Genomic DNA, 16,463 nt, shown 5'->3' on the forward strand with positions numbered 1-16,463 from the left:
ATCTTATACCATTCCGTAGCTCTTCCCTTGAGTGATAAAGAGAATAATTTCCTCTTAAATTGGTCCATAGAGATACCTGCACAATTGAACAACTTGCATAATTCATGTATAAAGAGTAAATAATCACCCAGATGGACAGTTCCATCTCCAAAATAGCAGTTATTCATAACACGTTCAACAATTTTTATAGGTATTTTAAAAGGATCCAATTGAGCTTGCGGGGGTTCATATACTACCGTAGCAGTGGTAGTAGTAATCCAAATAGAGATTCAAATGGAGACGCCTCCATAATGAAATAAAGTTAGCTTTACCAATTCCACTCTTCAATAGCGCTTCACTCCCCGTCAACGGCGTCAGAAAATAGTCTTGATGACCCACAAGTATATGGGGTGTATCGTAGTACTTTTGATAAATAATAGTGTCGAATCCAACGAGAAGCAGAAGGTGTTGACGAGCAGTATTGATCGAGAATTCACTGTAAACACTAGCAAACAGGTTTGCGAGGGTATTTCGTATTGCAGATAAATAAAGTACGAGTAAATAAAATGCAGTAGCAATAATTGCAGCGAGTGGCTCAATCCTTTTTATAGCAAAGGACAAGCCGGTTGTTTTACTTATGATGACCAAACGTTCATGAGGACACACTGGAATTTTGTCAAGTGCTTTCGCTTCACATAGCTGAATAATCTTCAATGATTTGGTAAGTGGTGTGTGGGGGAACCTATGCTAATTTCATACCTGTGATTATACCTCTTGCAAGCATCCGCAACTACAAGAAAGTAATTTAGATAAATCTAACCACAATCTTAAACTCTGAGATCCTACAATCACTCGTGCACCGGTTTCCTAACGCGGGTTTGGGTTTCTGTCGCTCCCGCAACCCCAAAATTAGTAGCCAAATACACGATGCATTCCCCTAGGTCCATAGAGGTAAAGTATCATGTAGTCGACGTTCACATGATACCACTAGAAGAATAACACCACAACTTAAATATCAAATCATTGCATATTACTAAACATAGTTCCACTACTAACAACATGACTTCTCCCATGTACTCAAGAACTAAACGAACTACTCACGAGACATCATATGGATCATAACCAGAGGTGATATAATGATGAATAACAATCTGGACATAAACCTTAATTCAATGGTTTCACTCAATAGCATCAACTACAAGGAGTAATCAACACCGGAAAAGTTTCCCTTATGAATTAGACAAGTATCAAGCCCAAGATGTTACAGCGGGACGGCGTGGAGACAGTGGTGATGATGGTGCTGGTGGTGGAGATGATGGTGATGATGATCCCGATGAAGTCCAGCTCGATGGCGGTGACGATGGCGACGATCTCCCCTCTCCGGGAAGGAATGTCCTGTTGACGTCAGAAACCCACTGGCGGGAAGAGACAGGCAACACCGTAGAGCCGGGAACAACTAGGGCTGCGGCTGGCCCTAGTCCCTCTGAGCGACGGCCCGCAAAGCCTCCTGGTCGCACGCACCGATGTTTATCACAAGGGCGTGCCACCCGACCTATACCCGGTCGGAAGGTGTGGATGATGCCTCGCTTAGTTTCCTGCAGGGCACACACGTAAACGTTAAATACGAGCCTCGATCGGCTCTCGAGTTATCCCGTGAATCGGCTCAAAGAGCCGATCCACCCATGATTCGGACGGGGTGTCCGAATATATGGTGGTCCTGCTTGATCAAGGTAAAGCTGATTAGATCTACGACGATCCGGGGTTTTCACCGCATAATCGGATCATCCTACTCAGTTCGGGCCTCGCGCTCGCGCACGGTGACCGTAAGCCGATCCTAGACAGGGCCTAAACACCAACACGAGGTTGATCCCCGGAACATCCGTTCTAGGACTAGCAAACGTCACCCTACACGCCGCTGGATCCTCCGCCCCTTGTAAGGCCTAACTATTGCGAGATATTAAACTAATCCTTGTAGAACAAGGAGCAATCGTAACGGACCAGATCTACTAAACTATGATCAAGCGGGGTGCCGCCCCTACGCCTAAGATAGGCGTAAGGGCGGCTAGACATGCAAGGATTGCACTACGAAAGCATGCAGCATGAAGAACAATGCTAACCCTAACATGTCTAAGATAACTACGTTGCTCGCCATCAAAAAGGCTTCGATACGAGCAACGCATGAACAACGTAGGCGAAGCTTGTCCTGCCTAGATCGCAAGATGCGATCTAGGCAGCATGATGCTTACCGGTAGAAACCCTCGAGACGAAGGAGTTGGCGATGCGCCAAGATTTGTTTGTGGTTGAACGTTGGTTGTTGTTTATTCCATAAACCCTAGATACATATTTATAGTCCAAATGGACTTTCTAATGTGGGCGTGCACTAAACCGTGCACGAGATAAACTCTAACTTTTAATCTAGATACAATCTACTATAATTAAAGATACACGGGCAACCTAGCCCAAATTCTCCGTGCAAGGCCGCTTCATAGATCTTCAATGTCTAATCTTCCAAGCCCATCTTGATCGCGGCCCACCTCCTGATTTAGCCAAAATCCGGTGATAACACATGCCCCCTCGGTTTTGGTAATGATAATTTCAAAACCACTGCTTTTTCCTCGAGGGGTCGTGTCGTGGCGAAGCAGAACCGTCGCAGCATGCTTCATCATGACGACTTGCCTTCCCAACTTCTCTGCACGATTTGACAGTTTTGGCACCATGTCCTCGAGAACTGCTCGAAAATTAAAACCCCCAACCCCTTTTATTTAACCGTATCGAACAGTTCTCCTCCTCATCCTCTGCGCATCAGCACCTCCAAAAAAAACCCCCTCTGCCACCATGTCTTCTTCCTCCTCCGCCTCGTCGGATCTTTCCACCCAGTCCTCTTCGTCTCGCGAGCCGACGCCGGAACCGAACCCGGCGGAGGTCCACGCGGCGAACATCCGCCGCGCCATTGAGGCCGGGGAGGAGTCGAGCCATGACTTCTCCCTCTGGTCGGAGGACGACAACTCCTCGACGGATGGGGAGAGTGACCTCCGTTTCCTTGCCGACGGGGAAACGGAGGAGGAGAGCGATGACGATCGCTTCTCCTGGGACAACTTCACCTCCTCCGAGGAGGTGAAGGAGGAGGAAGAGGAGGAGGACGACGACGACAGCCTCCCCGACGAGCCGCCGGCCAAGCGCCATTGCCCTTGGCCGGGCAATCTGAGTGACTTCGACAGCGACGAGGACGACGACGAGGAAGATGAGGACAACGAAGGTCCTGCCGGCGGCCGCTGGAGCAGCGACGACGAACCGGCCGGGAGCAGTGCCTACAGTGGCGATGACAGCGACGACGAGGGCAGCAATGGCCCCTAGATAGGACCGTAGCATAGGGCCAGCAGTAGTAGGTGGGGCAATGCATCCCCCTAGTGCTTCCTTTTGAGAGCAATCAGCTCTTCATGTAAGAAATCGTGTTTATCAATGGAGAATTTCCCCCTTTTGATTTTGCCGATCTCCTTCACGCCGATTTAGCCGATTCCCCCTGACTCTGCCGATTATCAATTTGGTCCACGCTCAATGAGCCGATGGCAGCGCATCGGTTTCTCGTGACAACTTTCGAGATAAATCCATCCGTGATTCCGAACTTCCAGCCGAACAGGGCCAAGCCGCAGTTATGCACACCCCAGAACTTCTTTGCCTCCAGGAGATCCCCAGGACTGTCGCTGGATCAACTCGACTGCTGAAGCTAACACTCTTGCGCAACGAGCACTCGTTTGCCCACCACTATTTCATCTCTTTGCGGTCACAACACCGATCCAGGACCTACCAACGATCGTGGCTCTCCTCCCACATTCCTCTCCTCCGCTCCGGTAGCTTCCCTTCGCAATAATTCATCACCGTTCAAATGAGCTTTGATGAATAGGGAGCCGATTTCGACGAAAGTCGGCTCCGCAGAATAAGACCTTGAGGGCGAGCTGCCCCCCGAGCCTCAGCCAAGGCGAGGATAAAGGTGGACCAATCCTAGTAGGCCATCATCGGCTTCCCAATTGTGGTGCTGCATCAGCCGATTCTAACAAATCGGCTTTCCAGATCATCGATATTTCAGGGCAGCCTCCCCCCCGAGCCTCTGCAGTTCTATCAATGTAGCAGTAGGGTTACCACCCATAGAGCCGATGCTTAAACGGGCTTAGGAGAAAATCACAACCCCCTCGTGTCTTGCTACTCAGGTCGACCCCCCATTTCTGGCAGTCTGACGTTGCTCCTGGCGAGAATGTTGATGAAGCCGTTACCTTTATCAAGACATGGTGACCACGGGCTGCTCTGATCTGTATGTTCACGTCGCTCTTGTTGTTGGCCAGGGCCGTGATCCTATGTCTTGCAGACAATCATCAGTGGCTTCCACTGAAACAAAGGTAGCTCTGGTCGTCAACAGTGACATCCCTGCCAGCACCGCTAAACTTGAAGACTTGCCAATGGGAGTTAGGGGTCCTTGAAGAGAGGATTCGAGCCACCAACAGCTCCCTTGAGGACTCTATAACTGCTCCATTGGGTTCCCTTGAGTCGATGGCCGCACATCGGCTATGCTCGAAATTTTTGAATTTTTGGCCGATTTGTGTATCGGCCCCCATACTCAAATACCCATCATTAAAGGATGAGACTGCTTTTCCTCGTGTTTTATCTTTCTATGTGCCCCCAGAGCCGAGTTCGTCAAGAGAATTGATGGTATCGGCTCCGTTGGATCATGTGTTGAACCCGGGCAGACTGGATGTTGAGGATAATTTTGGCCGATCGCTAGAATCGGCCTCCCATTGCCTTCTCGGTGAAGGTTTTGTGATGTCCCTTCTCAAACATTTTTGGGGCCGATCACAAGGATCGGTCTCGCCACGTTTATCCATTGACATTTGCTTTTGTTACACGGTCAGGCCGGTGGATAAAACCAGCCTAACCCCGTTCTTTGTCACATCGATGCGCTCACAGTCGTCCAAATTGATACCTGAGAGCGGCTCTTGGCCTGATGTCTCCCAAATGTCCATGCCAGCTGTTGAAACCTCGACTGAATCATCTGCACGGACGACCTCCACTTCATCTCCATCCCACTGTATCAGGCATTGGTGCATCGTGGATGGAATGCAACAATTGGCGTGGATCCAATCTCTCCCTAGTAGTACAGCGTAGGTACTCTTGCTGTCGACGATAAAGAACGTCGTAGGGATAGTTTTTCTTCCTACGGTCAGATCCACATTCAGAACACCTTGTGCGTCAGACGCTTGGCCGTTGAAATCGCTCAGTGTTACGTTGGTCTTGATCAGATCCGAGCTGGAGCGTCCCAACTCACGTAGCATGGAGTATGGCATAATGTTGACTGCCGCTCCGGTGTCCACCAACATCTTGTTGACAGGCTGCCCATTGATGTAACCTCGCACGTACAGGGCCTTCAGATGCCTGTAACTCCTTTCCTTTGGCTTCTCAAAGATGACCGGCCGTGGGCCGCAGTCCAATTGCGCCACAGGTGCTTCATATAATCTTGGAGCGCTAAACTCCGATGGAAGAATGAAGACCATGTTTGTGCCGACCGATGTATCATCATCGGCTTTCTTCTGCTTAGGGCGCCACTCTTTTCTTTGTGGCCGACCTTCTTCGTCCAGGGTTCGCCGGATTTTGGCGGCCAGATCAGGCCGTGCCTTCCTTAGCGTGTGCAGGTACAATCTTTCAGCTTCTTCCAACCCACGCAGACGCTGGACCCTTCGCTTTTGGAAATGGCTGAGCCCATCTGGGCACCACCTGGGCCGATGATATTTATCTTCTTTATCATCGTCCTCTAGTTCCTCGAGATCTTCTACCCGAGCGGGCTCAGCATACTTGCTCCGAGGTGGGAGAGGCCCTAGACGCTCGAATACGGACACGTTAGCAGCGTCCTTCTTCCTCTGTTTGCATTACGGGCGTTCTCGATTGTTGGCAATCGGCTCATTCTCGAGTCCCGGCAATGTTTGAAGAACGGACAGCTCCGGTGCCTATCCATGTTATCCTGCCCCCTTGACCTTCTTTCGGCGCGACGATTGTACCCGTCGTCGCTTCTATCATGCTCGACGGTACCTCCTGACCTCTGCATCAGACCGACAATTCCTTTCATCATCTACGTCGTAGTGCCGACGTCGGTCGTGCTGCTGCTCATATTTGTGGAGGAGGCGCTCGGAGAGTGGACGCTGAGACCGCCCGCGTCTTATTCCCTCTCCTGTCAGGTACCGCCTGTCATCATCTTGGGGCCGGTCGCGTGGATCGGCCTCCTCTTCATCGTTGCCACGGGAGTGGCTGCTTTCTGCTTCGTCTTTGCCGTGGCGGCTTGCAAGCCACTGCCATGTTGACACCAAAGGAGGACTTTGGCTGGCCTATGGAGTGGCTGAGATCCACCATGTTGACGCCGGGCGACGGACTCGAGTCTCTATCGAGCTTGATATCGTGCGGCAGGGTCTTCTCAGAGGAGCCGATGAGTTCGGCTTCGAGGGTTGCCTTGATCTCGTCATGTTTCCTTTTTAGCTCCTCGGGCAGATCCTCGTACTTCAGTGACCTGGTGCGTTCTTCTGACGGGGCGGATGAATCCACCCCATCGAGTGCGCCTTCAGGTGCGAAACCCTTCCACCGGACGCCATGGGAGCGGGTTCGGTGGAAGGAGCCGATGAGTTCGGCTTCGAGGACCGCCTTGATTTCGTCATGCTTCCTCTTGAGGTCATCAAGCAGGTCCTCGTACTTGACCGGAGTGTCTTCCGCCATCTCGGATGTGGATGGCGATGTCGTGGATGTCGTCGACTGTCCCACCGGGCGTGCCAGAATGTGTTGACGTCAGAAACCCACTGGCGGGCAGAGACGGGCAACACCGTAGAGCCGGGAACAACTAGGGCTGCGGCTGGCCCTAGTCCCTCTGAGCGACGGCCCGCAAAGCCTCCTGGTCGCACGCACCGATGTTTATCACAAGGGCGTGCCACCTGACCTATACCCGGTCAGGAAGGTGTGGATGATGCCTCGCTTAGTTTCTGCAGGGCACACACGTAAACGTTAAATACGAGCCTCGATCGGCTCTCGGGTTATCCCGTGAATCGGCTCAAAGAGCCGATCCACCCATGATTCGGACGGGGTGTCCGAATATATGGTGGTCCCGCTTGATCAAGGTAAAGCTGATTAGATCTACGACGATCCGGGGTTTTCACCGCATAATCGGATCATCCTACTCGGTTTCGGGCCTCGCGCTCGCGCACGGTGACCGTAAGCCGATCCTAGACAGGGCCTAAACACCAACACGAGGTTGATCCCCGGAACATCCGTTCTAGGACTAGCAAACGTCACCCTACACGCCGCTGGATCCTCCGCCCCTTGTAAGGCCTAACTATTGCGAGATATTAAACTAATCCTTGTAGAACAAGGAGCAATCGTAACGGACCAGATCTACTAAACTATGATCAAGCGGGGTGCCGCCCCTACGCCTAAGATAGGCATAAGGGCGGCTAGACATGCAAGGGTTGCACTACAAAAGCATGCAGCATGAAGAACAATGCTAACCCTAACATGTCTAAGATAACTACGTTGCTCGCCATCAAAAAGGCTTCAGTACGAGCAACGCATGAACAACGTAGGCAGGCTTGTGCTTCCTAGATCGCAAGATGCGATCTAGGCAGCATGATGCTTACCGGTAGAAACCCTCGAGACGAAGGAGTTGGCGATGCGCCAAGATTTGTTTGTGGTTGAACGTTGGTTGTTGTTTATTCCATAAACCCTAGATACATATTTATAGTCCAGCGGACTTTCTAATGTGGGCGTGCACTAAACCGTGCACGAGATAAACTCTAACTTTTAATCTAGATACAATCTACTATAATTAAAGATACACGGGCAACCTAGCCCAAATTCTCCGTGCAAGGCCGCTTCATAGATCTTCAATGTCTAATCTTCCAAGCCCATCTTGATCGCGGCCCACCTCCTGATTTAGCCAAAATCCGGTGATAACATGTCCCCAGCAGATTTCAGCCTGCCGGAGAGCTTTTCTCTCTCTGGTTCTCCGCCCCGTAGCGGCGGGAGAATATTTCTCTGGTCGCTCCCCCGCTCTTAGGTTTCCCCAGGGGTTGAAATACGCGAGGGGGTGTCGTCAAAAGTGAGCTAGGGCGCCCAGACCATGCCTAGGCGCGGCCTGGGGTGGGCCCACACCTAGGGGTGGTTTGGCGCCCCCTGGCCCATCTCGGCCTCCCCTTCTGAATTCCTCCGTCATCTGGAAAAATCGGATTTTCTGTATATTTTCTGGTAATTGTTGATCTTCAGAAATATGGTGTCTTGACGGTCCTTTTTCCAGCAGAATCCTGGCTCCGACGGTTAATTCTCCAATAATCATCAAACATGCAAAAATAGATGGAATGACATCAGTATTACCTCTAAATATGAAATATATCAATGAATAACATTAAATTATGATATAAAATAGTGATGCAAATTGGACGTATCAGTCGTCGGGGTGGATTTGGCCTCAAAAGCAAATGTCTTTATTTCGTTGCAATTAGCCCATAAATATCCTTGGATCCTCCATATATGATAGTTTCCTGAAATTCATAATTTAAAAGCAAGGTTTAGCTTGGATTGCGATATTAGCCTTAGTTGAAATACAAAATCCAATAAAAAATAAATGAAACCAATAGATAGATGATGGAAAATCCGTAGTAAAAAAGCATCAAAATTTGGAGCTAGCACGGCACCCACCGCTCTTGGCTGCCTCGACATTGGTACAAAGAGCTCTCACCTTGCATGAGCACTTCCTCGGTTTTCTCTACAGTCAAGGCATCAACCTATTAGTTTCTACCTTCGGCTTCTCTCCGGTTTAACCGTCTGCGACGCTACTGTTATTTACATCACTGCCACTACGACTGTGGTGGAGTGTTACAAATATTATTTTTTTCCGAAATGGGGGAAAACACCCTAGCCTCTGCATTGAAGAGATACATACAACTTTTATTTAAATTTATTGAAGCATCAATCCATTCGTTTTATTACAAACTTATTGTAAATCGCAGATCACTAAGCGTCTCAACATGAATCAACCACTTGAAGAAGGATCGACAAAACAAACGCCAATGGATTAACATGTTATGCTTCGATTAAGCTGCCAGACGCACCGGCTGAATAAGTCCTGAGTGGTTGTCTTCAAACGGATGCACCCAAAATCTATGGCCTGACGGTGCTCCTCCGGCTGGAGACATAACCACGAATGGGTCGAATGAATAGCGAGAGGAATAACCTGCAAAAAAGTGTAGATTACACGGGAATTGTATAGAATTTGTAGTTCATCTCCTACCTTACCTCTAAGAAAGTTTCTTAACCTCCAAATCTTGTACTACTATATAACTCGTTCGAGAGGATCAATGCAATATCCACTACGCTAAACATCATACTCTTTCAAGTGATTAGTGATCAGTCTTATCTTAGGCAACATTAAAGTCATATGGATCAACTTGAATGATTAGAGGCAACACTGGTCATCTAAGAAGACAACAAGGGAAAAGAAATAATTCCCTCTAAGTTCCGTCAGGGTCAGGGTGTAAAAGCTTGTGTACGCAAGAGCCGGCCGGTCGGGCACCGGAGCCCTCCGGAATAGGGCACCTGATAGTTTCCTAGTCGGGCCACGCTACGATCCACGCAAGGATGGATCGGCTTAGCTGGATGTCGGTAGGCGGACAGACGATGGATAGGTACGCGTAGGTCGGCACGGGATGCCGCCAAACCTAGCTGCGTGTGTAAATCTATGGTGCACCTTCATCTGAACAGGAACAGAGCACCTGCAGAATGCATCTACAAGCTAGCTAAGCTAGGTACGTTTGCAGAATTAAGCAAGTTGCACGGGCAAATATGGCCTTTAGCTAGTGTGCAATCGATCCATCAATCTGTGGATGGAGCTCGTTATCTTGTGGGATATCATATGGCTAGGCCGGTCAATACTAGTAGTATTGACTAGTTTGGGTGCATGCATTTTCATTCCCCTACGGACGTACTTCTCCGCTAAAGGCTTCAAGTGCAGAAACTCAATTCGGCTCCCGGTGCGTATAATCCCTCTACCATAAAAATATATTTTCAAGTGTTAAAAAAATTTACATGTACATCTCCATAATATATGTGTATTCGTCAAGTTTCACGAAAACATAATATATTTTTTGTAGTCTAAGCGAAAAAGAGAAAATTTATCTTGTAACAAGTCTTTGTTTCAGCACCGAATTTTGTCTTTTTTACACACGCCACATGACATGTCGATTTTTCATGAAACGACTTTGTAAGCGCGTAGTACATGAAGATGTACGTGCGAAATTTTCGCTTCAATTTTTTTGACATTTTAAAATATATCTAACATGTATTTCAAAATAAAGGGAGCATACGCTCCCATGTGCCAAAACATCACTCCCCTTCAAGTGGCAGTTCCTATTGCCTTGCATGTTGGGGTGTATAGATAGACATGTTTGTACATAAATAAATGTCTTTCTCCTATGCATGGTTTCACTTAGTTTATTTTGTGTTTCGTGCAGTCAAATTCTCTGCAGTTTGATGAAACTTTATGTAACACTGAAATATGCAAGGGGCCTGTGCTTCCTTGTATAGATATGCTGAGTTTCAAAGAACATCATGAGGCTACATATGGGTACTCTACTCCGGTAAAAGATCCTTTCCCCATGTGCACACTTATACACTACACATCTGGCCTCATGATCTAGTGTGTAACCGATCTGTAGAGCTAGCTAGGGATATGGTGTCTCCTTCCTTCAACTTGTATCGACCTACTGGACAGGATTTCAGCGGGTCACACTTAGCTTGGATGTTCCTTTCCCCTCCAGCTGTACGTAATTCTCCTGGATAAGAAAATACGATCACAACTAAATAACTAAATACGATCACAACTTGCTTAAATCCTACTCTTTCGGAACCAAGTTACTCAAATGTTTAGCCCCCGCTGACACGCAAAGCCTCGCATCCCGCTTGATCTTTTTTTTTTTTCGAACCATGCAGGAGAGCTGCATGTATGAATTAAGATAAGGAGAAAGCCCAGAAGGGCAGCATTGTAGTACAACCAAAAGATACAGGATAACACGACCCGACCAGTACAACGAAGTAAAAGTCAGAGGTAGAAAAGACCAGAAAGATGGAAAAAATGCTAAATCTAAATGTTCTAGCCTGAAGGTAAAATAAATCTGCCCCTACTGGCAACAGCCCATAGCCTTGCATCCACCTTGATCTGGTCAATAATCTTCTGAATAGGCTTGTGATCATTATCAAAGACACGACCATTTCTTTCACGCCAAATTCTCCACGATGTTAGCATAACCAAAGTGTTGAGTCTTCTGATGCTAGCTACATCCTGGATATTAGAGCGAGCCTGGCTCCACCAACTGCATAGGGATTGTCCAATTGATGGAACGACCTGTGATAGATCAGCCCATATGAGAACCGCACTCCAGATGATATTAACAACAGCACATCCCATAAACAAGTGGTTTGGGTCCTCATCCACTGAATTGCAATAGACGCAGCTATTATTGTGTGGAAGACCTCGTTTAGCAAGTCGATCAGCTGTCCACACCCTCCCGCTTGATCTTTTCTAGTATGACCGAAGGAGGTGCTTGCTTATTTGTGAAGACCTGCATGTTTCTCTCATTCCAAAAAAAAATCAAGAGATAAAGAGAGTGATGGAGGCCAAATCCTTGCGGTTGGTCATAGCTTCCCAGCATTGATGAATTGAGATTGTTGGCCAAAGTTGTAGGTCGATGAAGTGAAGCCCAAACCAATCCTTGACAAGCCCCCAAAGTCGAATGGTGAAGCAACAATTGGCAAAAAGATAATTCACGGACTCAGATATCCTATACATTCTATTTTTAGAACATGATAGCACATACCACCAACATATATTGCACATGCACTAAGCAGATTCGGTTCTAACTGTTATGTTGCGATCCAAATTCATATAAGGACGACTAACTACCGACGAGCGGAGCGAGACATGTTTCCAGGAGGCTTGGGCCCGCCGCCGTGGGTACAAATCCTTATCCGTTTATAAATACATCTTGTAATCCGAAGGCTTAGGTTTAATGACTTCAATCGATAACCCACGGCGTTGTGTAAACACTCCCGATCCAGTGAGTTTTTGCTGGCTAGCTCCCATGATCTTTTCTCTGTTTGTTGGACATGTTTTTTCACGTTAAAATCTTGTGTCCTCTAGGCGTGGTTTGTTCGTTATTCGTTCTTTTGATTGTCATGATTATAACACTAACGACAAGAGAGTCAAATAGGAAATATGCAGGACTAGTACCGATCAAGACCATCCTTAACTGGACCATCCATCGCATGCCATCGCCACCACCTGGACGATGCCACAACAACAAAAATGCATTTCTAGCGGCATCGTGGCCCTCCCAGTGAAAGATTCACCGATAATGGTCCCTTGTGATGCGTGCTAACCTTCTCTTCATAAATGACTTGTTGCATATTGATATGGCATATCTTTGATACTTTCGCAAAACCCTAGTGTGAAATCATGAAAAATAAAACTGTATGAACGGGGATTAACTGTAATTTGATTGAAAAACAAATGAAATAGTCCAAATTGTGTGGAACCTATATAGGAAAAATGTTTCTGAATTCAAGATTTTATCACCGTATCATTTAAATCCTGTAAATTTTAAAAATATGTCATATCAATAAGAAGGATCTAATTAAGCACAAATCATAGGGCTGCTTCAAATTTCCCGTTAGCCACAACAGTTACCCTTGGAAGCGGCAAACAAAATCTTGAAATTAAGACAAACAACAGTCAACAGAACATGTAACGATCGATCGGTGACAGATTGAACACGGCTGGCTCGGCAGAGAATATATGTGGATTTAACCGCGACGCCGTCGAGATAACCCCACCTCACAGTCTCACATATATACATTCATCAATCAATTCACGCGATTCCAGAGCGAAAGACAAAATCCTCAAGATCCGTCGTTGAGGTAGCGATCGATGCATGGATTCGTCCAATTCAAGTCGACCACATACAGCTAGCTAGGGCGTACACGATCGACGGGCACATACGTACGTTCGTTCCTCGCTCCATCGCCTCGCCACTCACGTACGCCTATATAAGCATGCCCACTTCCATCTTCTTCCCTCACACACCAGCTAAGATACTCCAGTGTGTTGGCTAAGATCGAGCAGCAAGAACTCTTGAAACATCAAGCTCGGAGCTAGCTAGCTATCGATCGGCAATGGCTCGCATTGCGCCGCTCCTGCTGGTGGCGCTGCTCTATGTAGCACTGGCCGTGCAGCTCGCGCCGTCCACAGCGTGCCCTACCTGCCCGACCCCGAAGCCTCCCCCGCCGCCACCGCCGCGTAAGCTGACGCCCCCGCCGTCGTCCGTGCCCTGCCCTCCACCACCGCACGCTCCCAAGCCCGCGCCACCGCACACTCCCACGCCCACACCAACGCCGCCGCACACTCCTCTACCCACTCCCACGCCGCCACACACTCCCACGCCGCCGCACACTCCCACGCCCACGCCTGCACCGCCGCACAGACACACGCCCACGCCTGCACCGCCGCACAGACACACGCCCACACCGCCGACGCCTATACCAGCACCGTCGCATACTCCCACGCCTACTCCCACACCGCCGACCCCTGTCACCCCAACACCGACCCCGCCGCCGTCGCCGCCGTCGGGCAAGTGCCCAGTGGACACGCTGAAGCTGCTGGCGTGCGTGGACGCCCTCAACGGGCTGGTGCACGCGGTGTTGGGGGCAAACCCCAGTCAGACCTGCTGCCCGCTGCTGTCCGGCGTCGCCGGCGTGGACGCAGCGTTGTGCCTCTGCACCACCATCAAGGCCAAGGCGCTCGACATCAGCCTCGTCCTCCCCGTCGCCATCTCGGTGCTCGTCAACCAGTGCGGCAAGAACGTGCCCGAGGACTTCCAGTGCCCGGCGACGCCGACGCCAAGCCCTGTCACTCCGACGCCAACACCGGTGACGCCGACACCGGCCCCGGTCACTCCTACGCCGACCCCTGTCACACCGACACCGTCCCCTGTCACTCCAACACCGAGCCCAGTAACTCCGACACCGTCACCTGTCACTCCGACACCAAGCCCAGTAACTCCGACGCCCACTCCGGTGACGCCAACCCCAGTGACCCCGACGCCGTCGTCGCCGACGGGCCAGTGCCCCGTGGACACGTTGAAGCTGCTATCGTGCGTGGACGCTCTCAACGGGCTGGTGCACGCTGTGATCGGCAGCAGCGCCAGCGACACTTGCTGCCCGCTGCTATCCGGCGTGGCTGACCTGGATGCCGCCCTCTGCCTCTGCACCACTATCAAGGCCCAGGCGCTGGACATCAGCCTCGTGCTGCCCATCGCCATCGAGGTGCTCGTCAACCAGTGCGGCAAAAACGTGCCCAGCAACTTCCAGTGCCCGGGGACGACGACGCCAACGCCAACCCCAACCCCTGTAACCCCGACGCCGACACCTGTAACCCCGACACCGACGCCTGTAACCCCGACGCCGACACCGACTCCGGTAACGCCGACGCCGACCCCTGTGACGCCCACGCCGACTCCGGTGACGCCAACCCCGGTGACCCCGACGCCCTCGTCTCCGACGGGTCAGTGCCCCGTGGACACGGTGAAGCTGCTGTCCTGCGTGGACGTGCTCAACGGGCTAGTGCATGCGGTGCTCGGGAGCAGCGCCAGCGACACCTGCTGCCCTCTGCTCTCCGGCGTGGCCGACCTCGACGCGGCGCTATGCCTCTGCACCACCATCAAGATCAAGGCGCTCGACATCAGCCTCGTGCTACCCGTCGCCATTGAGGTGCTCGTCAACCAGTGCGGCAAGAACGTTCCCGACGACTTCCAATGCCCTAGCTAATCAAGCTCCATCGTCGAGCACTATCGGCAAACCTGCATCTGATCGAATGCGATGCATCGATACAAATTCTCGTCAGTAATTCTCGTCAGTGTGTAAGTACATTAGTGTGTCTTGCGGCAGACACTTGTGGCGTGGAGCTGTGGAAAAATGCATGCATGCATTGTGCAATTGTGTAGTACTCCTAGTAATCGTACGTGTACGTGTGAGTTTTGGTCTCTTCGACGGTTTGCAGTGTTTTTTTTTCCTGATAATTACGAATAAAATGTCTGTAATGTATATGAAATTTCACATGTATACATGTCTTGTCTTTGTGTTGGAGAATTAATACAGAATAAAAAAGGCATTACGGAGCTTGCTTAAGAGGAACTTGTCATTTTTATTTCTGGACACAGGTCATCTCCATGGACGCGGATTTTCTAACGCACCGGTTCCTACCGGTCAGATTGAGACCGGTAGTAGCCTCGCGATTCGTGCAAATATTTTTTCAGTTTGGTGTCTATTTTGCTTTGATATGGTATATATATCGAAAATCCATATTTGAACTCGGGCACAGATGCTCCCTAAATCTTAGCCGCCAACCATCGCGGAGATTGGTGGTATAGGGCCGTATCCTGTCTCGTATCTGTCCCTAGCTCTGCTGCTGCAGACTTGCCCGGCCCACGCATGCTCATGTTGTCGGTAGCAGCCACTACCTGGTTTAACTGACGGCCCATGATGTCGTCCAAACAATGCACCGAGATCGCAGTTTAGGTGTGCCGTCCTGTTCCGCGAGGGCGATGGATGTCACGGTGCCCATTAAAGGTTCACACCCGTTCTTTCCTTCCTCCATAAGCTTCCCTCTTCTGTCTCCCCGAACCAGATCCATCCCCTTCTCTTCTCTATCCGAGCCAGCCATGTCCTCATCATCGTCGAACGTGAGGTCCTTGCCCGGACAGGAGATCTTCCGTCTTATCCCCTGCCCTCGGTGCGGCGCCGAGGTTGAAACCGCAATCTGTCGCCGCGGCACGCGCCCAGGAGTCCGGTACTACAAATGCGTTCACTATTCGGTACGGGGCACGATGTATATTTTGGGTTCTGCAATGTATTCATATGATCCCCTGTTCTAAATCTGAATCGATTTTTTTGGTGCAGGGTGGCTCATGTAGCTTCTTCCAGTGGCAGGAAACTTACGCGCATATGGTTCATGGTGAGCTGCAGCCTAACCCAGCAGATCGAGCCCAGCAGGAGCAGCAGCAAGTGCAGATCGAAGCAGGAGCAGCAGCAGTAGCAGCTGGTGTTGTTGTGGCTCCACCAGCTGATTTCAACAGTTCTCCTCCTGGCGTCCTAGTCGGTGCCAACGCACCAGCTCTAAGCTCGCCGGCAGCATCATGGGCGGCAGACGTTGCTAGAATCAATCTCCTGGTCTCAGTCATTAACCTGCTAGCTACCGTAGTGCTTATAGGGCTCGTACTTATCATCTTCGCTGCAGCAATGCATTAGGCAGGTGGACTATGTACTTTCTAGCAATCGGTATGTACTGAACGATCTGTAATCCAGCAGATGCTACTTTTTCATCTTTTTCGCTGCAGCAATGCATTAGGAAAGTACTTTCT

General features: G+C 49.9%; 1 protein-coding gene across 1 annotated transcript; it reads left to right on the forward strand.

The window, feature by feature from the left end:
* Positions 1 to 13,141: 13,141 nt before the first annotated feature.
* Positions 13,142 to 15,090, forward strand: LOC124677521 (36.4 kDa proline-rich protein-like). Its single transcript, XM_047213506.1, has one exon. The coding sequence runs from the start codon at positions 13,222 to 13,224 to the stop codon at positions 14,869 to 14,871; it is 1,650 nt and encodes a 549-aa protein (XP_047069462.1). The 5' UTR covers positions 13,142 to 13,221; the 3' UTR covers positions 14,872 to 15,090.
* The last annotated feature ends 1,373 nt before the right edge of the window (positions 15,091 to 16,463 follow it).

The sequence above is a fragment of the Lolium rigidum genome, chromosome 7 (assembly GCF_022539505.1).
Source record: "Lolium rigidum isolate FL_2022 chromosome 7, APGP_CSIRO_Lrig_0.1, whole genome shotgun sequence".
Classification (NCBI taxonomy): Eukaryota; Viridiplantae; Streptophyta; class Magnoliopsida; order Poales; family Poaceae; genus Lolium; species Lolium rigidum.